Consider the following 25,642-nt stretch of genomic DNA (forward strand, 5'->3'; position numbering starts at 1 on the left):
TTTTGGGGAGAGTTTTCTGTCCAAAACGATCACCCCAAGGAGGGTGCAAAGTGTCGTGCAGGAGCTGGAGGAGAAGCTGGTTGAAGAGGACCAGTCCCCTTCTTCGGTTCCTTCGGGCACCAGCAGTCCTTCAGGGGATGGCCAGGAGGGGAGGCCACATGGGGTGGAGGGGGAAGAGATGGAGACACACGAGGTGCCTCCATCTCCACTCACTTCCCCCCGGCAGCCAGCCCCTCCTGCCACCCCGAGACATAATGTGTCAAAGGAGGTGGTTCCGGACACTCAAGCTGCCGGTCAGTTTGGGCATCCGTTCACCTCCGAAGTCTGGAAGCATTTCCAACTTATGGAGGATCCATGCTATGCGCAGTACCAGCTGTGCAGAGCCCGGATCAGTCGTGGGCGGGACCCTGCCCACCTGACTCCGGGGGGCTGCGGACTGGTGCTGTGGTGCCCAAGCAGCCAACACCATCCAGCCAGGAGGTCCATCCCATCGCAACTACCTCCACTCTCCAGGAGCATTCCGTGGGAGTACAGGGACGCCAGGCATCTCTGCCTGAGATGTTTGGTAAGGGTGGCACCTGTGTGCCAAGAGGGGGAATCAGGTATGGCAGGTTTAACTTTGTTAAACCAACAAGTTAACTTAGGCACTTTAAGTTTCTTCCAGCAGCTGGCTATAACAATTTTTCCTGCTAATAATAATAATGCAAACAATTCTTTTTGCAGAACAGACAATTTGGAATTAGGCCAAAAGTTTAATAGTAAAGAATCAGGTGTAAACGGAATTGTAAGCCCTGTTATTTCTGTTATTTTCTCCAGAACTTTCTTCCAGAACGCTTTGATCTCAGGGCACTCCCACCAGCAGTGAATGAAAGTTCCCATCTGACCACAACCTTTGCAACAATTTGGATTTTCTTTCGCTTTGCCCTTAAATAGCCTAAAGGGAGTCACATACCACCTTGTAAAAATTTTGTAGTTTTGTAACCGAAAATAATAAGATTTGGATTTAAATAAAGGAGATGCCCAATTTGTTCCCATTGGTCATCATTTATTATAGTATGACAATCTTTCTGCCAGGCAATTTGCTGGCTAGACGTTCTTGACCAAACTGGTAAATTTAAAAGATTGTATATAATTGAAATCACACTCCTAACTGATATATTGCCTTTGTTGAATAATTTTTCCAGAGGATTAAGTGATCTATTAGCCATAACTATTGGGATTATTTGGTGAAGAGCATGATGTACTTGAGTATATTGATACCAAGGGATAGAAATTTTAAATTTGTGATCCAGTTGGCGGAGGGTACTCAGTTTACCGTTAGTTGTTACATCCATTAGTTTGAATATATTATTTTTCCTCCACAATTTGAATTGATTATTGTCTTTGCCTGGGGGAAACCAGGACTGCCCCAAAAAGGCCATTATCGGTGAGGAGGCTGGAGAGTGTGTGTTTCTCCATTGGTCCCATAATTGAGATGTATATTTAAGAAACAGATTAGACAAAGCATACTCCTTCCTGTCAGTTTTAGAATTCCAAATGAATCCGGGTAGTAACACATTGGGTAGGTCAGTTTTTTCAATCTGAACCCATGCCGGAGTCTCGTAGGGAGAGGCCTATAATACAATATTTCTTATTTGAGCTGCCACAAAATACTTATCAATCAGTGGAATGCCTAGACCACCCATTTTATGAGGTTTCACAAGGAGTGATAAAGCAATTCTTGGTTTTTGATTGTTCCATAAAAAGGAGGTCCATTGTGATAGCCAGCTTTTTTGGTCTTTTCGTAAGACTGGTATAGGGAGATTTTGGAACAAAAAGATGAGACGAGGAAGAAGGAAAGATTTAAGAAGATCTACTTTTTCCAAGATAGAGAAATTCAGTTTTGACCATTCCCCTAGAGTCAGAGTCATAGATTTACTTACAGGACCATAGTTAACCTGATATAAATCTGAAAGGTTCAGTGGGAATAAGATACCTAGATGCCGCCACATTTTTGGGACCCATTTAAAGGGTAGAGCTGCCGAAATCAACTCTTGCAATTTCTTAGTCTTAAACAATTTTATATATGGTTACAATATTTAATTATGTCCTTGCTATCTCTCACCCATATGATATTTTCAACCCCCCCTCCCTCCATTACTAGACTTCCGCCAAAGTTATATACTTAAGTTCAATTAAAAAGGCACACCTAACCAATCAAAAATCAATGTCTTTCTTTTCTCCCATTCACATTAAAAAATTGTCCAATGTCTTTTTACATTCCACTCTTGCTCTATGTATTCTCTAAATTTCTTCTACTCTTTTTTAAACAGATCCAAATCATAGTCTCTTAAAGTTCTTGTTAGCTTGTCCATCTCACTCCATGATAAAACTCTCACAATCCAGTCCCATTTCTCTGGTATTTTTTCTTGCTTCCACAACTGCGCATACAATGTCCTAGCAGCTGAGAGTAAATACCAAATTAAAGTCCTATCTTCTTTTGGAAATTTTTCTATTTGTAGTCCTAGCAGAAAAGTCTCTGGAACTTTCTTGAAGTCATATCCCAAAATTTTAGAGATTTCTTGTTGTATCATCTGCCAAAACTTTTTCGCTTTTTCACAAATCCACCACATATGAGAAAAGGAACCCTCGTTGTTTTTACATTTCCAACATCTATCCGACATCTTTTTACTCATCTTTGCCAGTTTTTTCGGAGTCATATACCATCTATACATCATCTTAAAACAATTCTCTTTAATATTTTAACATGTTGATATCTTCATCGAGTTCTTCCAAAGGTATTCCCATGTATCCATTTGTATTTCTCTATTTACATTGATTGTCCATTTAACCATTTGAGATTTTACTACTTCTTCTTCTGTAGACCATTTCAATAGTAATTTATATACTTTCGATATTAATTTTTCATTGTCTCCAAGCAGAACCCTTTCCAATTCTGTTTGCTCATGTCTAATTCATCAGATTTAATATCGTTTTCCATCAAACTTTTTATTTGTTGCATTTGAAACCAATCATACTTGTTGTTTAACTCTTCTGCAGACTTTAATTCAATTTTGTCACCTTGAACCTTGAGCAGTTGATTATATAACATCACTCTTTCTTCATCAGATTCAGCTGTTATTTTTATTACTTCTGCTGGCACTATCCAAAGCGGCTTTCTCTCATCGCCATATTTCTTATATTTTATCCAAGTGTTTAATAAGCTATTTCTAATTTAGTGGTGAGAAAAAAGACCATCCATCTTATTTTTCCCATATTACAAATAAGCGTGCCAGCCGAATTTATTCCCATGAGCTTCTAACCGTAGAAGTTTTTTATCTAACAGCATTATCCAATCTTTAATCTATGTCAAGCAAACTGCATCATGATAAAGTCTTAAGTCCGGAAGCTGAAAACCTCCTCTCTCGTTAGCATCTGTTAAAATCTTAAGATCTGTTAGCATCTTAATCCTTGGTTTCTTCCCAGTCCATACAAAATCAGAGATCTTCCTTTGCCATTTATTGAATTGTTTGCTATCTTTCACAATCGGGATAGTTTGGAACAAATACATTATTCTTGGCAAAATATTCATCTTAATTGCAGCAATCCTGCCCAGCAATATACTTTCGATATTAAGTTAAGTCTATTCCATTTCATCAAATCTTTGTCCATCTTGCACCATAGCTTTTCGTAATTATTTTTGAACAAGTCAATATTCTTCATAGTTATTTCCAGGCCAAGATATTTAACTTTAGAAGTAACTTCACATCCCGTCGAAGTCTGCAATTCTTTCTGTCTGTTTGGTTGCATATTTTTACATAAAAATTTCAACTTCTCTTTGTTTATACATAATCCAGCTATCTCTCCATATTCTTTTATCTTGGCTAACAACAATGGTGTCACTTGAATCGGATTCTCTATAATGAACAAAATAATAATCTGCAAATGCTTTATATTTGTAAGAGAATCCTCTAATTTTTAATCCTTCTATTTCTTTATCATTTTGTACTTCTTGTAATAAAATTTCAAGCGTCATTATAAACAGCAATGGTGAAAGCGGGCATCCTTGTCTTGTACCTTTGCTCACCTTCAACTCTTTTGTAAGATCTGCATTTACACACAGTTTTGCATGTTGTTCCGTGTATATTGCTTTCGTCATTCTTACAAAATGTTCCCCTAGATTTATTTTTTCCATTACTGCAAACATGAAGTCCCAGTTCAAATTATCAAAGGCTTTTTCTGCATCCACAAAAAATAAAGCCGCTTCTTTTTCTGGATGTTTCTCATAATATTCCACAGTATTAATAACAGCTCTTACATTGTCTCTTATTTGCCTTTTAGGGAGAAATCCAGCTTGATCTTCTTTTATAAAATGAATCAGATATTGCTTCAGTCGTTCTGCCAAAATTCTTGTATAAATCTTATAAACATTATTTAGTAGTGAAATTGGTCTATAATTCTTTACATTTGTGACATCTTTATCTTCTTTAGGAATCAACGAAATTACCGCCTCCTTCCAAGTATTTGGAATTTTCCCTTTTTCTCTTATCGTATTCAACAATTTTTGCAGTTTGGGTACTATTTTATCTTTAAGAATTTTATAAAATTTAGTTGTCAACCCATCTGGCCCAGGAGCTTTACCTTCTTTCATTGCTTTTATAGCTGCTTCAATTTCATTTTTTTCTATTGGATCATTTAAAGTCTTTTTCATGAATTCAGTCAGGGGTGCTATTTGAATATTTCGTAGATATTCTTCCATTTTGTCTTTTCTGATTTTCACACCTTTGAATAAATTTGCATAATATTTAAAAAATTCTCTTTTAATTCCATCTTGATCAACTATTTCTTTTTGATTTACCGTGATTTTGTTGATAATTCTATTTTCTTTCTTTTTCTTCTATTGCCAGGCTAGATACTTCCCAGGTTTATTCGCGCCTTCAAACGATTTTTGTTGCAAACTTTTTAAATTCCATTCTAATTCTTTATTCAACAAGTGTCTTACTTGGGATTGTAATATTGTGATTTCTTTTATTAATTTCTTCTTTCCTGGTCTTTTTTTTAATTCCCCTTCTTTTTTCTTTATTTCATTTTGTAAACCTAGCAACCGCTCTTCCTTGGCCCTCTTATCTTTATTATTCAATGTGATTAGTAATCCTCTCATTACTGCTTTATAGGTATCCCAAACTGTCTGAAATTCTACATAATCAGTCTCATTTATTTGAAAGAACGCTGCAGTTTCCTTTTCTAAAAATGTCACAGTGTCTTTATCTTGTAGCAGATCCTCATTAATTCTCCATCTTCTTGTTTTCTTTTGCAATTTTGTAGTCCAGCATACTGGGTTATGATCTGCACTAACCTTTGGTAGAATCTCCACTTTTTAGTTATGAGGCCCAAACTTTTGGAGCCCCATAACATATCTATTCTGGAAAAAGAATTATGTCTTGCTGAAAAGAAGGTATAGTCTCTTACTTCAGGATTAAACTTTCTCCAGATATCTTCCAAATTTTCTTGTTTAACCAACTTGAAAAAAGAATTTGGTAGTTTTCCTTCTTTGTCTGTCTTCTTTTGGCTTGATCTATCAATATTATTTTGTATTGTCCCATTAAAATCACCCATCATCAAGATCTGGTCATATGACATTTCATCTAACTGTCGATTAATGTCTTTAAAGAACTTGTCTTTCGCTCCATTGGGCACATATAATCCTAGTAGCAATGGTTTTTTTGCCTCCATCATCACTTCCACTGCAATATATCTTCCTTCTTTGTCCTTAAATCTCAATTTTGGTTCTAATTGTTCTTTAATATAAAAGACTACCCCTCTTTTCTTTTGTTCTGCCAATGAAAAAAATTCCAGTCCCAAATTTTTATTCCACAAAAATTTATAATCCTTTTGTTGTATATGAAATTATACTACATTATATACAAATTATATTACATTTTTGTTTTTTAATCCAATGAAATGTTACTTTTCTTTTTTGTGGTGAATTTAGTCCATTTACATTCCAAGATAGTAACTTGTACTCCATTATGGTGCAGAATCCTTATTCTCTTCAAAAAAGCTATACATCTCTTCTTCATTCTTTATTGTAATCCTTTTTCCATGTTGTTCGAAGCCAAGACCTTCAGGTAGTATCCATCTGTATCTTGTGCCCTCCGCACGCAACTTCTCTGTTAACCTCTTGTACTTCTTCCTGTCGTTAATCACTTGTCTTGGTAGCTCTTTCATTATTTTAACTCTACTCCCTTCTATTATCTAAGCTTTTTGAAAACCTTTGTTTAGAATTCTTCCTGCTATGTCTTTAGACCTTAATTTTATAACAATGTCTCTTGGTAGACCTTTGTCCTTTGCATATGCTGAGTTAACTCTGTAGATACTATCCAGCATACTTCTGAATTTTTCAGGATCTTCTTCTAAGTATTCAGCAATGATTTTCACCAAATAATTCATTAAATTCGTCCCTTCCCCTTCAGGTAGTCCTCTCAGACGCACTTGTGTTTCCATTAATCTGCAATCATGAATTGTGACCTTCTCTTGGAGTTTTAGAAGGGTTTAGTTTTAGTTTAGTTTATTTGTAATTTCTATCCTGCCCTTCCCACCAGGTGGCTCAGGGCGGCTGAGGGTAACAGCATGTGTATCCACTTTCTCTTCAACACCCTTAACTCTGTCCTTGATCATACCCAGTTCATCTTTAAAGTCCTCAACATCTTTTCTAAGATCTCCAATATCTTTTTTAAGTTCTTTTTTAAGGGTCATTAACATTTTGCCCACCCCTTTCATCATCCTGGCTTCCAAGGCATCAAATTGGCTTTGCATTTATCAAAAGAATGAGCCCTTGCACAGGTTACCCTTCCTTCTGACATAAAAACCTCACCAAAACGTAAAAGGTCTCCAAATCAAAATCTAACACCAAGTCCAATAGCTTAGAACATGCTGTTTAAAACAAGACTAATTTCGTCTTTCTCCTACCTTCCTGGGCTGAGATATTGATTTTTAACAGATTTGGCAATTTTCCTCCCTTTCAAAATGGCGATCGTTGTTTCTCTATGGTTAAAAGAAGTTCCTAGTGAGGACTTTCTTGGTCTTGGTCTTAATTCCTTCCTGGTTCAACTGTCACAGTCTTTTTCATTGGCCAGCAAGGTTTTACTTCCTCGTTTAAATTGCTCAGTTCTCTTCCACCAAGTATTGCAGCCTTTGGAGCTTGTTATGTTGATTACCAATTCAGAGTGAGAAGCGAAAGAGCCTGCGTCATCAGCCACAGGTATTCAAAACAATTTCATTCTTTTTCAAGTTCTATTAAAGTTTTTAGTTTAAAAGAATCCAAATTAGGCAGACCCTTATCTTCATTATGTTTCGCATCAGTTCCAATTATTTTTAATTCTCACTGTCATTTAGATTAGCTTAGAAAAGTCCCGGAGCAGAAATATAAATCAAAGTACCTTATCTGTATGTTCTTGCACTTCGGCCTTTCTGTTCATTAAGTTGTAAATCAGTCCTTAAAGTGAATGAGGTCCGACAGGCTTAAGCCAATTTTTTGGCTTTTAATCCTTTGTAGATGATAGAAAACGTTCCCTCTTAAACGCCGGATCTTCAAGGCTTCCAGAAGGCAGGTTTAATTGCCTAATTTCAGCCGAGATCTACGACTGAAGGTATTTGACGTTATCTTGGCCCAATATCTGACTGATATTGGTGGGCAGAGATCCCCGGAGGGGTCTTTTCTACCCTGAACAAAGGAATAAAATTCCCCCTTAGTCAGAGGGATGTAGCTCTTTCAGCACAATCAGACCGGAAGCCAACTCTTGCAATTTCTGAGGGATATTAATCGAGTATATTTCTGACTTTTTAAAGTTAATTGAAAAACCTGAGTATTTACTGAATTCATCTAGTTTATCTTTGAGGATTGTTAAAGAAATAAGGGGGTTACTTAAATAAAACACCATGTCATCAGCAAAAAGACTAGCTTTATAGATAACATTATTAACTGAAATACCTGTAATTTCTGAAGAATTCCAAATTGCGTAAGCAAAGGGTTCAACTGTCAGGGCAAATAAAAGCAGAGAGAGAGGGCAGCCCTGCCGGGTACCTCTATAAAGATGTAATTGATCTTTATAGTAGTGATTTGTGTGGAGGGGGAACTAGGGACAGAATTAATGAGGGGACCTGTGAGGATTTGGCTAAATGAATCAGATTGAGTGACTTACAAATATTATCTGTAATAGTACAATGCCAGCTTGGTCTGGGTGAATATAATGGGTGATAATGTTTTTCAAACGCTGTGCAAGTAAAGAAGAAAAGATTTTAAAATCATGATTCAAAACTGAGATAGGACGAAAGGAGGCGAGATTAAGTTTGTCTTTTCCTTGTTTATATATTACAATCATCCTTGACTCTAACCAGCTTTGGCGAAGGTGACCCTCTTCCATTACTGAGTTGCAAATATCCAGTAATGATGTTAACAAAGAGGATTTAAAATGTTTATACAATTCTATTGGGAATCCGTCTCTCCCCGTAGCCTTATTATTTTTAATCTTGGAAATAATGGCGCTTAACTCAGTCAAATTAAAAGGTCCGTCTAAAAAAGATGCATGCTCCTCTCAGAGGAAAGATTTAAAATCAATAGAATTTAAATAGGTCTCAATTTGGTGTGGGTTTGGGTTAGCTGATTCATATAGCTTTGTATAAAAATTAAAAAAGGTTTCAGAGATCTTTTTAGAAGATGAGTGTACAACTCCTTATGGAGTTCTGATTGCATGTATCATATTCTGAGACCTTTTCTGAGTAATACGATGTTTCAAAAGTCTAATTGATTTAGAAGTTTTATTTACATATCTTTGAGAATTAAAATTTTTTTCTGAATAGTAGAGGATTCTAACAATTCTAATTGTTTTCTGGCCTGATTTAATTTTTTCAGGGTTTTTTTTACCACCATATTTAGAATGTTTGGCTTGTAGTAAAACGATACGGACATTTAGGTCCTCAATTGATTTTCTTTTGGCTTTATTACACGCCGAGGCAATGGAAATGAAATTGCCTCTCATCACGGCTTTAAAGGCATCCCACACATAGGCTTGGGACACACCACACTGGGCATTTAAAGAAAAATAAGATTGGATTTGTTCTGTCATGTTTTTGCTTATTACCTCATTTGAGAGCAGTAGTTTGTTGAGGTACCAGTTAGGGCCTTTTCCATCTGAGTCCTTAGCTGGCAGGTCACATTGCACCAGAGAGTGATCTGAAATACTTCGTACTTCAATACTTGCATTTTCAATCAGATTGATCAATGAAGGAGAAACTAATAAAAAATTCTAGAAAAAGAGTTATGAACATTAGAAAAAAAGGTATAGTCCCTGCTCTTAGGATTCAAAGTACGCCAAACATCAATCAAATTACAGGAACTGAAAATAGAATTTAGTTCTGTAAGGGAGGATGATTTTCCTTTTAAGGGACTGATATAATTTGATTTATCCATTTTCAGATCTGCCACAAAATTTAAGTCACCTCCCACAAGAACTTTGCCATGTTGGAAAGATTGCAATTCCAAGAATGTTTCCCTGAGAAAATTTAGCTGACCACTATTTGGTGCATATATTGAGGCAATAGTGGTACTAACTCCATCCAATTCACCTCTGACAAATAAGAATCTGCCCTTCAGATCTTTCTTAGTTTGCTGACAGATAAACGGAGTATGCTTTGAAATCAAAATGGTAACCCTCCTGGCTTTAGAGGAGCCAGGAGCCTGATAAGATTGAGAGAACCAACGAGATTTGAATATATTAGGAACTGTAGCCTTTAGATGCGTTTCCTGAAGACATACTATATTAAGTTTACCCTTCTCAAGATAATTGGCAATCCGTTTACGTTTAATGGGGTTTTTAAAACCTCTGCAGTTCCAAGAGGCAAACTTGAGGCTGCGTGACATTATATTAGTAGTAGTACCTTAGAGGCTTGAAGAAAGCTAAAAAGACTAAACCACCAAATTGTTTCTTCAGCGTATATCCCACCACCCTCAGCAGCCACCAGCACTTAGAACTTGTGCTGGCCGTCAAACAAATACTAAATACAAGAACCAAACACAAACACCCCAGTCTTGGGAACAGTTTCACCAGCCCTCCTATCCCTAGGAGGGAAAGGGAGAAATACACTAGGTACTCCCTTAGACTCAAACTAAAAACACCTTCAGGGGAGCTATGGTGTTAAAATTTAGTCAGAAAAATGGAACAACCCAAGCATTCCCCCCACAGGTAAGAGAAAGCCAGGCTCTTTATAGTATGACTTGAACCAGTTCAGCTAAATATACAAACATATAAATTAAGTAATGAAAAAGTATTGTAGTTAACCACTTATTTAACATATTTTGTAACCCCAATAAATCTTTAAACCATGCCACAACAACTGCCAATATGTAGAAAGAGACATATACTACACTATCTGAGATAAGAGTTTTAAGAACTCTTTTTAACATTTGATTTCCCCACAATTGATTAAATTTAAAACCCTATTTCATTCATTGAAATTAATATATTTACATGTAAAGATTAATTCATTCCATTGTATATAAATCTATCTAAATGTGTAAGTATACCAACTCATTTATAAGACCAACACTTCCCCTCATACATACCTAGCAACTATGCCACATTCGCCTTCACCATACTATCCCTCACAGACATTCACATGCACTCTCTTTCCCCTTATCAGACATACCCCATCTAATTCATTACTCTCACTCTTCTCAAGAATAAAATTACTTAGTTATTTATTTTACACATCAGTTTTATACAATCATTCTCTGCCTAATCTTCTGTCGTACCTACTAGCAATCCACATTCATTCTATCAAGCATCTTCAGACCCATATCAGTCACACCACCTCACATACCCATATGCTCCAAATTAATAGACTATTTAATACAAAACAATTTCCAGTCACCATTTACACTATCTAATTATAAGTTCTTCTTCTAAATTTTTTTACTATACCACCTCCCTCTATTAGAGTCTGTATAAATTGGAGCGTCCTGAAACAAAATGTGGACTAACTATTTTGAACCAAGAAAGCCCGCCAAAAGTTTTTGAGTTGTAGCAATGGTTTGGAACAAGAAAAAAAAAGTTTCAAAGTTTTAAAAAGACTTTTAGCAATGGTTACAGAACTTCTAATTTAGTCTCATTCTTATGCTGAGGATTCTTCCACTGGAGGATTGGCGTTTAATAATTCTCCCTCTTCAGCAGGTGTTTGTTCTAACGACAAGGCTTTAAGCAGGGTCCTGCCCGAGTCAATGTCTGATGCATTGTGTAGGTAGCCATTTTTGTATACCAAAATGTCTGAGGCAGGATGCCATCTAAACCTGACGTTTGCTGCATGTAGCTTGAAGACGAAAGGTCTTAATTTTCTATGTTTGTCCAATACCTCTGGAGGTAGATCTAGAAGCGCCAAAAATTTTTTGCCTTTGTATAACAGGGCCCATTCATTCTCACCTCTTTTAAGATTAGATTTCTTGTTTTAGGAAAGACAAAGTGTACAAGTATGTCTCTGGGCCTCCCTCTCCTCGCCGTCGCCATTGCTCCCAGCCTTTGCGCTTTAGCGATCACAAGCATGCTCCCCTCTTCCACTTTCAATGCAGATTTTAGTCATTTAGACATGAAAGCGGTCAGATCAGCAGACACTTCCTCGCCCTCTTCCAGACCCCGAAATTTGAGGTTTGAAGCTCTAAAGCGATTTTCCAGGACTAATATTCTATTTTCTAATAGGGTATCTGTTCTCTTGAGCGATTTAACATCATCTTGAAGCACTAAGGCCGCTTCAGCTGACTGCTCCGCCATTTTCATGGTTACAGAGAGCACCTCCGACAGCTCTTGGACTTTGGACTGGATGGGCTTAAGGAAGGTGTCAAGTGATTCATTAAAATAGCAATGAATGTCTGCTCTTAAGAGATTAAGGTCCCTCCTGCTTATCGGAGTGTCCTTATCATCTATGCCAGGGCTAGGTGGGGTATTATATTGGCCGCCATATTCAGTACTGATCGGGTTGTAGGCCAACTAACCTCTCCCAAGATGTCTGTTTTGAAGAAGTCTGCAACTGACTTTTTTCCTTCTGAGTGGTCTTCTTTTTATTTCTGTTTTGCTGTCCCATCGAAGGTAGGATTGTTGATGAGGCCTGATGACTAATTTTGATGATAAAGGGGGAATGATCAGGAGCCCGATCAAAGCTGCCACAGCTGCCAAGGATGCGAACAAAGAGAAGGCCCACTGCTCAGGTGCCAACGCTCACTAGCTGCGACCGGCCACAGAATCGGACGACTCCAACGGGGACGACGCCCTCAAGCTGCATCAGGCAGGTCAGCAAAAGCCACGGCAATTGGCAACAGAACTGACCATCCCCAAGACCTGCACCAGCTGTGGGGAGCTGCATGAGCGACGCACCTGCAGGTTCCGGAACACAACTTGCCACACATGAAGAAAGACTGGGCATCTGGCACGTGTATGCTGCTCGTCGGTGCTGTGCCAAAGGAGACCTCCACACCAACAAAATGGCCACCACCACAAGGTCGCTCTCATGGACGACATCCAGGCACTCACCACTACGGGGACCCGGGTATGCCAGTTGCCCCTGCCCTCCCCAGACAAATATCAAGTGACCGTGTTCATTGAAGGTAAGTCCTGCAAAATGGAGGTAGACTCTGGGACAGGCCAGATGGTCATTTCGGCCCACACGTTCAGGGAATTATGCCTGAGGGGGGAATCCCAGTTACACTCATCCCCATAGTCCACGATTTTCAGAAGCAGGAGGTTGCTGTTCTGGGGGTGGGGCCGGTCTACATTACATACGGGAAGTTCAAGGGCAAGCTTCCCCTAATCGTTGTGGAAGGGGATCTGTGTAGCCTACTGGGGTGGTCCTGGTTCAAGGCCCTGGGAATCCGTGTAACGGGTATTCATCACATCCCCTTCCAAAGAGACTTTCAGAAGGTTTGTGAAGAATTCCCCACTGTGTTTGACGGCACCTTGGGAACATACACTGGGCCCCCAGTAGCATTACAACTTAATAAAGTGGCTGCTATACTTGAGAACCTGAACTATGACAATATTATTTTAGGCGGTGATTTCAATACTACTCTGGATGGCAAGATGGATCGCATGGGTGCGACTGAACAATCCTTGAGATCACAGTTGGCCGTATTGGCCCTGATGAAGGAATTTGGGATGGTGGATGTATGGAGGGAGCAACACAAAGACTTGAAAGCCTACACCTTCTGCTCTCACATCCACCAGACCCTTGCAAGATTGGATTACTTATTGGTGTCTAAATCCATACTTCGATGTGTGCGTTCATCGGCAATCTGTCCCTCCACTCTTTCTGACCATCACATGGTGCTCATGGAAGTGGACAACTTGCTACACATAGATAAGTCCCCATCGTGGTATTTTAATAACTCTTTAGTAAACGACGAGGCTTTTTGTGTACAAATGGAAATAGAAATTCAACACTTTTTCACCACTAATGAGGGTTCTGTTCAACATTATTTGACTGTATGGGAGGCTTTTAAAACAACGATAAGGGGAATAATTATCGCCTATTCTGCTGCAAAAGAAAAGGAAAAACGCCACACTGAGGCGAATCTTGAGTCCAGACTCCGGGCCCTATGGGATGCACAGTTCCAAAGTCCTTCAGAGGCGCAATTTAGGCAGATTCAACAAATAAATTTTCAACTCAACATGCTCAGATCAAACAAAGTTGAACTTGCTTATGCACGTGTCAAACAACAGCAATGGGAATCCGGAGAGAGACAAGGTAGGGTTTTGGCATCCAAGCTTAAAGCCCTGCAAGAGCAGAGATGGATCGCTCAAATTGTGGATCAATATGATAAGCCTCACGTCTCTTCTGCCGGGGTTGCTGAATGCTTCCGTCAATTCTACCAGACCTTATATCAAGGACATACTCCGGTGGACCCGTCAGTTCAGGAATCTTTTTTGTGTTCCCTGGGTCTTCCGCAGTTGTGTGAGGAAGCAAAAGACCTATTGGGGGCTCCGTTGAGACTTGAGGAAGTGAATGAGGCGATCCACGGACTTAAAACTATTTCTTCGCTGGGTCCCGATGGGTTTTCTCCGATGCGGTATATCCGGTTTGCAGATAAACTTGCTCCGAAGTTGTTGGCTACATACGAAGCGATTTTTGATCAGGGTATGTCATCACATTATTTTAATGAAGCCTGGATTACTTTAATTCCTAAGCCTGGGAAAGATCCACATCTCTGTGCCAGTTACCACCCTATATCACTTTTAAATATTGACAACAAGATCTTGACGGCAATATTAGCTAAGCGTCTTCAAAGGGTCATCGCCTCGGTGGTGAACCCCTCCCAAACCAGTTTTATCCAAGGACATTCTGGTGCAGATAATATTCGGCTCATCACGGTTTTTGGCCGCGATCCACGCTCAGAAAGATGATGCCGCCCTCCTTATTTCCTTAGACGCAGAGAAGGCCTTCGATCGGGTTGACAGATCTTTCTTGCAGATGGTATTGAAACATATGGGTTTTCCCAAAAGACTTCCTTCATTGGACGTGCCTGATCTACAAGTCTGCTACATCAAGGGTGCGGGTGAATGGTCATCTTTCGGCATGAATTTATCTGTGGTGCGGCACCAGACAGGGGTGCCCGCTATCCCCTCTTCTCTTTGATCTTTGTTTGGAGCCATTTGCTAGGGCGGTTCGGTTGAATGATAATATCCATGGCATGTGTTACCAATCACAGACATTTAAGATTTTGTTATATGCTGACGACGCCATGCTCACCATTACGCAGCCGGAAATATCGATACCGGCGATTATTCAACTGGCAAATTATTTCAGCAGGTTGTCCGGTTATAAAATTAATTGGCAAAAGTCAGAAATTTTACAGATCGGGGGCGAAGTGGCACTGATGGGAGACATTGGGCAGTTCTCAGTTCAGGAGGCGTTTATCATGTATTTGGGCATTCTCATTCCTAAACAGCCTGAGATGCTAATATCGTTAAATTTAAATAAAGTAATAGGGAAAATACAGCCGGAGCTAGAGCGATGGTCCGCTATACCCTTGTCGCTTTGGGGTAAAATAAATGCTCTGAAGATGATAATCTACCCCCGGTTTTTTTACGTGTTGCGTGGTATCCATCAATACATACCGCAGAAGTGGTTTTGAAAAATCAACTCAATATTAGCGAATTTCTTGTGGGAGGGGAAACCCCCTCGGTTGTCGTGGGCACGTTTACAGTTACCATTTGACCGAGGTGGATTTGGCTTGCCAAACTTATGCCTATTTATTTATTTATTTATTTATTTGGGATTTATATCCCGCCCTTCCCACAAGTGGCTCAGGGCGGCTTCCAACAACTAATCAAGCATAAAATTTAAACAATTTTAAGTATAAAACAATTAGATACTTAAACATTTAAAACCTTAAAAACCAGTAACATTACATTTCATATAAACAGATGGCTGGCCAGTTACATCAAGTTTTCATCCCAGCTAGGTGTAAGCTAGCCGGAAGAGGGTCGTCTTACAGGCCCTGCGGAACTGAACCAGGTCCCGCAGGGCCCTCACCTCTTCCGGCAGCTGATTCCACCATGTGGGGGCCATAACGGAGAAAGCGCTTTCTCTGGTGACTTTCAAGCGGGCTTCTTTTGGCCCCGGGATAGAGAGGAGATTTTGTGTTCCTGACCTCAGTGCTCTCTGGGGAACATGTGGGGAGAGACGGTCCTTCACGTAGGCAGGTCCCAGGCCATATAGGGCTTTAAAGGTAATAACCAGCACCTTGTACCGGACTCGGTACATCACTGGAAGCCAGTGCAGAGTCCGAAGACCCGGCTGAATGTGTCCCCACTTTGGGAGACCTAATAACAGCCGGGCCGCGGCATTCTGCACCAGCTGCAATTTCCGAGTCCGGGACAGGGGCAGCCCCATGTAGAGAGCATTGCAGTAGTCCAACCTCGAGGTGACCGTAGCATGAATCACTGTTGCTAGGTCGTCACGCTCCAGGAAGGGGGCCAGCTGCCTTGCCCGCCTAAGATGAAAAAATGCGGACTTGGCAGCGGCTGCTATCTGAGCCTCCATCTTTAAGGGCATACTTGCTGGCTGGTATTCAGCGGTGGGCTTCACTTAATCATCTTGTTGAGTCTCTCTGGATGAACTTGGAAACTGCTGTTCTTACTCCTTTGTCGACATGGAACGCACTTGGGTCAATATACCATCAGGGAGAGTCGGTTCTTCCATTGATTCGGGCGACAAGACAAACATGGCAATATTTGGATGATATTTATGGATTTGACAACTACATCCATAGTCGGATGACCCTTTGGGGCAACCCTGAAGTGAAGATAGGGGGACGGCCGGTGATTTGGAAGCCGTGGGCACAGAGGGGTCTCTTAACTCTCAATCAGCTTAAAGATAGCAACGAGGACGCATTTCTCTCTTTTGAGGATCTACAAAGCGTCTTTGGGTTACCAGCTAACCAATGCCTGCAATTCCAGCAACTGAAGCATTCATTGTCTACTTCTTTCGGCATAGACGCCTTGGCAGTGCCGGATGCTCCGCCTCTCCTGCAGACCCTAGAACATGCAATTGAATAAAGTAAGCCAGTCCGTGTTTTACTTTTGTGTCTGAAAAAAGACGCGTAATACTCTATGGAAGACTTGCGATGTCAATGGAGCGAGGAAATTAACTGCCCTATTTACCCTTTTCAATGGGCAGCTATCTGTAGTGGTCTCCGCCATTGTTCGAAAGATCTTTGTTTGATTTTAATTCAACAAAAGCTTTTGTTCAGGATTTATTGGACTCCTCTTCACCTTTATAAGCACAATTTGGCTGAATCCTCAGCTTGTTGGCGGTGTCTACATTCAGAGGCGGGTCTGGCTCACATGCTGTGGAAATGCCCGATGTTAAAAAATTTCTGGGATGGGATTGTTCGATGGATGCAACAGGTACTTAACTTTGACCAATCTATTTCTGCCATGCAGATATTACTGAACTATTTCCCGACGACCTGGTCACTGACTCGTTGGCAGCGAAGATGGGCGGCACGTGCAATAATGATTGCGAAGCGGCTTATCCTGCTGCAGTGGTGTGTAGACTTCACCGGCACGATTACTACTTGGCTCGAGGGAATGTATGCTTTGGCTGTGCAAGAAAGGATAGCATATCGCTTGCAATGTCAACAACAACAATTTGAAGAGATTTGGTCGGCTTTTTTAGAAGCATCTAACGCTTAAAGCTCCGCATCTTGAAGTCTGGGATTTGTTTGCCTGCAGGCGCTTGGGCTGGGGAATTGGCATGCCGGCATCTAATTAACTCGATTGAGTTCAGGCAGTTCAGATTAGGAGAATATATGGTGGCGGTGCACAAGGTGTAGGATGAGTGCCTCTGTTCATTGACGGAATGAATGTCTGAGATATGCTTTATGATAAACTTAATAAAGTATAAATAACAAAAAAAACCCCTCTTCTTCGGTTGGTGAGCGGGAATCCTTTCATGCCAAAGAACCATCCCTGAGCAGGGGGAGAGGGGGGGGTTGGTAGTTGGTGATTCGATCCTTAGGCAAGTAGACAGCTGGGTGGCGAAACCGCGTACTGACCGTATGGTGACTTGCCTGCTTGGTGCGAAGGTAGCAGACATTACATGTGTAGTAGATAGGCTGATAGACAGTGCTGGGGAGGAGCCTGTGGTCGTGGTACATGTTGGCACCAACGATGTGGGGAAATGCAGTCGTGAGGTCCTGGAGGAAAAATTTAGGCTGCTAGGCGGGAGACTTAAGGCCAGGACCTCCAAGGTAGCCTTCTTGGAAGTGCTACCTGTTCCACGTGCAGGGCAGGAGAGACAGGCACAAATTAGAAGTCTCAATGTGTGGATGAGACGATGGTGTAAGGAGGAAGGGTTTAAGTTTGTTAGGCACTGGGATGCTTTCTGGAACAAGCGGGAGCTGTACAAAAGAGACGGTCTCCACTTGTCCCCGGATGGAACCAGGCTGCTGGCGCTTAAAATCAAAAAGGTGGCAGAGCAGTTTTTAAACTAAATCTTGGGGGAAAGCCGACAGGAGATGAAATGTCTCTGCTTCGGGAGTACTCGTCTCAAAGAGATGAAGGGTTGGCTGCTATTTTTCTACTGGGTAACAGACCAGAGTTGTCCACTGTGAAGGTCACAAACAGTATGGATTGTCTGCCAGAGTCTCGAGGCGGCAGGAGGAAGGTGGCGGGCCTAGCTTGCCTGGGAAATTATAGATGTTGTATGCAAATGCTAGAAGTGTTCGAAGTAAAATTGGTGAATTGGAATGTTTAGTGTTGGGAGAAAACATAGACATTGTGGGAATTTCAGAAACTTGGTGGAATGAGGAGAATCAGTGGGGGACGGTGATTCCTGGATATAACTTATATCGGATGGATAAGGAGGGAAGGGTTGGAGGTGGGGTGGCTCTGTATGTCAAAGAGGATATACGGTCCAATAAGACTGAGGTCAGAGAATTAGATTCACTTTTAGAAATGCTTTGGGTTGAAATAGAGGGCCCAAAAGGAAATTTAACTATGGGAGTTTGTTATCGCCCACCAAATCAAAAGAGAGAGGAAGATTATAATATGATGGAAGGCTTAAAGATAGCGGCTAAACGTAAAAACTGTGTCGTAATAGGTGATTTTAACTACCCGCAGATTGATTGGGTCAATATGTTTTCTGGTTGAGAGAAAGAGATTGAGTTTCTTGATGCTCTCAATGACTGTGCTATGGAGCAGATGATCTCAGAACCTACCAGGGGTGGGGCGATCCTGGATTTGGTCCTAAGTAATGCCCAAGACTTGGTGAGAGATGTAAAAGTGATTGCGCCACTTGGGAGCAGTGATCATAATGTTATTGATTTCACCGTTTGTATAAATAGGGAGTTGCCCAAAAAGACCGCCACAACCACGTTTAACTTTAAAAGGGGTAAATACACTGAGATGAGGAGGCATGTGAGGAGGAAACTGAAAGGAAAGGTACATACGGTCAAAACCCTTGGGGAAGCTTGGAGACTATTTAAAACTATAATCCTAGAAGCTCAGATAAAATACATACCACAAGTTAGGAAAGGCACAAACAGGTATAAGAAAAGGCCTGCATGGTTAACAAACAAAGAAATGGAAGCTGTAAAAGGTAAGAAGGACTCCTTTAAGCGGTGGAAAACCAGTCCAAGTGAGATTAGTAAAAGGGAACACAGGCTGTGGCAAATCAAATGCAAGACTGTGATCAGGCAGGCAAAAAGGGACTATGAGGAGCATATTGCAAAAAACATAAAGACCAACAATAAAAATTTCTTCAAATATATTAGAAGTAGGAAACCAGCCAGGGAGGCAGTGGGGCCCTTGGATGACCATGGGGTAAAAGGATTACTGAAGGAGGATAGGGAAATGGCTGAGAAGCTGAATGAATTTTTTGCCTCCGTCTTCACTGTGGAAGACGAGAACTTTTTGCCCGCCCCAGAACCACTAATTTTGGAAGGGGTGTTGAAAGACCTGAATCAGATTGAGGTGACAAAAGAGGAGGTCCTACAACTGATAGACAAATTAAAAACTAATAAGTCACCGGGTCTGGATGGCATACATCCGAGAGTTCTGAAAGAACTCAAAGTTGAACTTGTGGATCTTCTAACAAAAATCTGTAATCTTTCATTGAAATCTGCCTCCGTTCCTGAGGACTGGAAGGTAGCAAATGTCACCCCCATCTTTAAAAAGGGTTCCAGAGATCCGGGAAATTACAGGCCAGTCAGTCTGACTTCAATACTGGGAAAGTTGGTAGAAACCATTATCAAGGACAGAATGAGCAGACACAATAATGAACACGGGTTATTGAGGAAGACTCAGCATGGGTTCTGCAAGGGAAGATCTTGCCTCACTAACCTGTTACATTTCTTTGAGGGGGTGAACAAACATGTGGACAAAGGAGACCCGATAGATGTTGTTTACCTTGACTTCCAGAAAGCTTTTGATAAAGTTCCTCATCAAAGGCTCCTTAGAAAGCTTGAGAGTCATGGAGTAAAAGGACAGGTCCTCTTGTGGATCAAAAACTGGCTGAGTAATAGGAAGCAGAGAGTGAGTATAAATGGGCAATCTTCGCAGTTGAGGACGGTAAGCAGTGGGGTGCCGCAGGGCTCAGTACTGGGTCCCATGCTCTTTAACTTGTTCATAAATGATTTAGAGTTGGGAGTGAGCAGTGAAGTGGCCAAGTTTGCGGATGACACTAAATTGTTCAGGGTGGTGAGAACCAGAGAGGATTGTGAGGAACTCCAAAGGGATCTGTTGAGGCTGGGTGAGTGGGCGTCAACGTGGCAGATGCGGTTCAATGTGGCCAAGTGCAAAGTAATGCACATTGGGGCCAAGAATCCCAGCTACAAATACAAGTTGATGGGGTGTGAACTGGCAGAGACTGACCAAGAGAGAGATCTTGGGGTTGTGGTAGATAACTCACTGAAAATGTCAAGACAGTGTGCGTTTGCAATAAAAAAGGCCAACGCCATGCTGGGAATTATTAGGAAGGGAATTGAAAACAAATCAGCCAGTATCATAATGCCCCTGTATAAATCGATGGTGCGGTCTCATTTGGAGTACTGTGTGCAGTTCTGGTCGCCACACCTCCAAAAGGATATTATAGCATTGGAGAAAGTCCAGAAAAGGGCAACTAGAATGATTAAAGAGCTGGAACACTTTCCCTATGAAGAAAGGTTGAAACGCTTGGGACTCTTTAGCTTGGAGAAACGTCGACTGCGGGGTGACATGATAGAGGTTTACAAGCTAATGCATGGGAAGGAGAAAGTAGAGAAAGAAGTACTTTTCTCCCTTTCTCACATTACAAGAACTCGTGGGCATTCGATAAAATTGCTGAGCAGACAGGTTAAAACGGATAAAAGGAAGTACTTCTTCACCCAAAGGGTGATTAACATGTGGTATTCACTGCCACAGGAGGTGGTGGCGGCCACAAGTATAGCCACCTTCAAGAGGGTTTTAGATAAAAATATGGAGCAGAGGTCCATCAGTTGCTATTAGCCACAGTGTGTGTGTATATATAAAATTTTTTGCCACTGTGTGACACAGAGTGTTTGACTGGATGGGCCGTTGGCCTGATCCAACATGGCTTCTCTTATGTTCTTAGGAGGGAACACACAGCAGTGGTAAAGAGACCATCTCTCCCCATATACTCCCTGAAGAACTCTACGCTCTGCCAAGCAACATATTCTAGTTGCCCCTTCCTCAAAGGATGTCCACTTTAGTGGTAACTTTCCAGGTTGGTGGGAAATCCCTGTGGTGGAGTTTGAGGAAGGCATACGAGTTAGGGCTTCAGAGAGGGGTCTGCCAGACCCAGGTTCTTGCTGTGGAAGCCGACAGTGATTTCGGACCAGTCACAGACTTCCAGTCTAATCTGCCTCACAGAGTTGTTGTTCACATCACATGGGGGGAGAGTAGAATGATGTAAACTGTTTTAGTCCTCCCCCCGCTGTATGTAGAGGCTATGTATGGATCCACTCTATGTAGAGGCTGCAGGAGGGGGAAGGCGATATAAACCTGAAGTCAGAGAGGCAGATAAAGGGAAGGAGATAGGGTTATTCCACCCTAGTGAGTAATGGAAGACAGCTGTCAAGTTGCCACAAAACTGATAATTTGACCAGCACTACTGCAGTAACATCATGAGAGCCATACGTGACAAGATCTTGGATAGTACTGGCGGTGCAATTGCTTACTGATTATGTAATTTTAATTGATTATTTTATTGTATAGTATTTGTTGATTGTTTTTAAGTCTTACCATCTGATGTTGTGTTTTTATCAGTTGTTAGCTGCCCGGAGCCCGCTACAGGAAGGGAGATATAAATCTAATAAAATAAAGGTTGCCAACTCCAGGTTAGGAAATTCCTGGAGATTTAAGGGGTGGAGCCCAGAGAGGGTGGCAGTTGTGGAAGGATAGAACTTCAGACAGGTGAAATGTCATTTCCTCCCAGGAATCACTCAGATTTGCAGTTGCTCTCTAGGTGGCAGAGATCAGCTCCACTTGAGGTGGGGGGGTGGAGTCAGTGCCTTCACTTGGTTGGGTGGGAAGACAGCAAGGGTGGCGGGCACTTGCCCAGAGCCTCTTTCTAGAGCCTGTTGTATTTTTCTTCACAATGGGCCATACTCCTAGAAAATAAATAAAGCTATTTTGTACAACAGCAGCAGACACAACACTAGCTTCCAGTTGCACTATTCAACAGCCTAAAAATCTAAGAGAATATATTTCTAGATCTTCTGGCTGTGAAGATAAGTAAGAAAATGTGTGAGTGATTCTGGATGGTATTTCAGAAGCTGTAATACTACATAGTAGAATGGCTAACTGTGAGGGAACGTTATTTCTGTGTTCCATGCATTTCTTTGTCTTTCTTCATGACAAGCAGATAAATTGGAAACAAATAATCAAATATATGAATTTTAAAAAAGATTACATGCAAGTGATTTTTCTTGCCATGTAATGTGTCATGTTTACACTTTTTAATATTATTTTAATATCAAGTATATATAGCCAGTACAGAACTTTCAGTTAATTAAATGTTTCACTCAGTGGCAGGCACACACAGTTGTCAATGAGCAGCATCACATATCATTAATGAAGTCACATTCTTATACCCATAATAAAGCTTGTTGGTTTTAAAGATGCCACTGGACTAAAACTTTGCTGTGCTGCTTCAGACCAACACAGCTATCCACCTGAATCTATAAATAATCAAAGAAACAATGTACTTTTATTGCACATTAAAACAATTATACAGAATGTACAGGAAAAGGAGAAGCAAGACCACCAAAACCCATATAATTCTTTATAAAATTATAAAATAAAACAATTCTGCAGGACCTGTAAAATGGAGCTCTTCCACTGGGCATTTAATTGAGGCAGTGGGCATCCCCTTGCTATTTGGTCTCCTCCTAAGGTCCTGAAACAACTTCCTGCATCTGTTGGTGGTCTATGTTGAGGCCAGCGCCAGCTCATTGGCAAATAGTGCCCTAGGCAGGTGCCCCCCACCAGTGCCCCCACTGAGTGCGCTCCACTCACCTCTCTGCAGCCACCAGCCTCCTCCGACTTGCCACCACACTCCGCTCGCCCCCCCTGCCGCATTCCTCTTGCCCCCCGCTGCCCCCGGTGCTGTCGCCAGCCTCCTCCAGCCCACCACTGCCACTGCACTCCACTCGCCCCCCCCTCCACCACCACGCTCTGCTTGCTCCCTCCCCCACTCGCCATGACTAAAACAGCCTTACAGGCTTCTCGCAGTCTGTGCCTGCACATTTAACCAAGAAGGGGGAGGGAAGGGGGAGGGAAGCGAGTGGAGCGCGGTGGCGGGGCAAGCAGAGCGCAGCAGCAGGCCAGAGGAGGCTGGCGGTGGCTGCGGCAGCAGGGATTTGGGTTGCCTTGGGCACCGGTGTGTGTGGGGAGCCCAATTCAGCACCCCCTGCCTCTTGGCGCCCTAGGCAACTGCCTAGTTTGCCTAGTGTGTAAGTCAGCCCTGGCTGAGGCACTGATTACCGTACTGAATTTTAGATGTTTTAATATTTGGATTTTAAAAGTTGTGATTTTAACTGCTATTAGCACCCTGAGCCTGCTTGCGGAAAGGGGAAAGATACAAATCTAATTAAATAAATAAATAAAATTTCCTAGGAAATAGACCAAGGAAAGCATAATTCAGAAGGAAAAGCCTTTGACTACCAGAAATTTACACTTTTGTCCTACAGAGACTGGACAATAAAGATTTTCACAGTATACCCTATGCTTGATATCATTTTGCTTTGCATATAGTGCACATAAATGCACTTAAAACTCTAAATTCTTTTTTAAAAAACCCATTTCCCGATATAAATATTATTAAACAGAAAATAAGGTAGATGTATTTTCTTTAATGCCATCTCTGTGTTTTGCTGTCTTGGATACATGTCGCCTAGCATATACCTCAAGTTCCATTTCAACAAGAAGCATAGACCATGAAGAAACTTGTAGCAGAGGAAAATGGAAAATCACAAGAGTAGCAAAGCTAAACCATATTAGATGCCACTGAACCTGTCACAATCTTCTCCCAAAATCTAGATGGTATGTGTGTGTGTGCCCACGCGCATGTGCCTGTTAGCTTAGAAATGGTTCCTATTATGTACATGAAACACTTATTTTAAAACTTTCACAGCTTTCTTCCTTGAAATGCATAATTGAACAGATGAACAGTCTATTCCTTGACACTTGAAATAATCAGGAACAGCTATATCAGATAAAACATACCTGAACAGTTTGCACACTAAACAGCAACCTTTTCTTACGTACTTGGAAAGGCCATCCACCCAATACCTTAGAAGCTTTAGATATTATAGGTATTCCAAATGTGACACGTCTAGGATTTAAATACTGTATATGATTCTTCTCTGTACAACACATTCAGCAACAACTCTTTGCCAAACAATGTGCCATGCACAGCTTGAATTCCAAGCCTTCTGTGGTGCTGAAACTACAATATGGCTGAACTTACAAGATAAATTTTGAGAGACATATTTTGATCTCGCTCCTGCATACTGAGAGTTCCACCACATGGTACACAAAAGAAAATGCATGTTTCTCCACTTAGAGCCAATTAACTTCAACAGCAGAACTGCATCATATGCCTTCAGATCATTATCTGGACTGACAGGGTTTATTAAACCAAATCTTATTTTCATCTCAGAAGACTGCCTGGTCTCTGCCTTATCTACCATGAAGCAATGCCAGGAGGTTATGTTTTTCTTTTCTTTTCTTTTTTAAAGCCTGTCATTATAAGGCATGTTACTTACCTGTTACTTTACAAACTTCTATAGCATCATCTGGCTGTTGGTGAGAGAATGGAGACAAAAAGATGGAATCCTCATTATGGCTGCACATCTCATCATTCACTTTTCCCTCTCTATCCATTGCTGCTAATTTCTCTGAAGAACTGGGGACAGCCTCCTTGAGACCAATCCCCTCTTCCTTTGATGCCCCCAACAGAGCCATGCTCTCCAGAGATGTTTCTGCATCTTTTAAAAAAGCAGCTATTCTCTCTTCACCTTGGGGACACTCGAGGGCAGCAAAATCCTCTTTCTTTGGCACCAGGGTCATTAGCACAGTGTTCATTTCATCATCCTCACACTCTTTCTGCTGTTCTGATAAAGCAGTGGGAATGGCTTTCTCCATTCCTTGTGGATTCTGCTATGTCAATTTCACAACCCAAACATCAAAGCTTTGGTGGATTTGCAACAATTACTGCCAGATAACCTGTAAAAGAAATGGATGTCAAAATATCTAATATTCAGAAGGATTCAGGAGACTCATTCACACAGCCTTCTTCAGACATATTTGTTAAGGTCTAGTATGCTCATAAAAATCCGTTATGCAAATTCAGAACTCAAGCTAATACCAACTATCTTGGAACAATGCCCATCTCCTCAGTTCACCCAGTCCCTGTCCAAATAAACTAAGTGTGATACAGCATTTTTCTTCTGTCCAAAAGTCCCTCTTTAGTTAAGATTGAAACAGAATGTGTATTCAGGGAGAATACTTGTGACAAAAACACAAATTCTACTACAGGAAAAAAAAATCAGATTTCCACACTGTTCTGCTGCATTTCAGATTATCTACCAATGCTTCCCAGAAAATAACATGCCCAT

The 25,642-nt window shown here is 41.2% G+C and overlaps 1 protein-coding gene across 7 annotated transcripts in view; it reads right to left on the minus strand.

Moving 5' to 3' along the window:
• WIZ (WIZ zinc finger) overlaps positions 1-25,271 on the minus strand; it is a 131,959-nt gene extending 106,688 nt beyond the window's left edge. For 5 of the 7 annotated variants that reach the window (XM_060240733.1, XM_060240738.1, XM_060240736.1 and 2 more), the window contains exon 1: positions 24,791-25,270. In XM_060240733.1, coding sequence (XP_060096716.1) covers positions 24,791-25,169 — 379 coding nt within the window. In that variant the 5' untranslated portion in view covers positions 25,170-25,270. Of the gene's footprint in view, positions 1-24,790 lie in introns of all 7 variants that reach the window. The other 2 variants (XM_060240739.1, XM_060240737.1) reach the window with 2 other exon arrangements.
• Between the last annotated feature and the right edge of the window lie 371 nt (positions 25,272-25,642).

The sequence above is a fragment of the Heteronotia binoei genome, chromosome 5 (genome assembly GCF_032191835.1).
Source record: "Heteronotia binoei isolate CCM8104 ecotype False Entrance Well chromosome 5, APGP_CSIRO_Hbin_v1, whole genome shotgun sequence".
In the NCBI taxonomy this organism is placed as follows: Eukaryota; Metazoa; Chordata; class Lepidosauria; order Squamata; family Gekkonidae; genus Heteronotia; species Heteronotia binoei.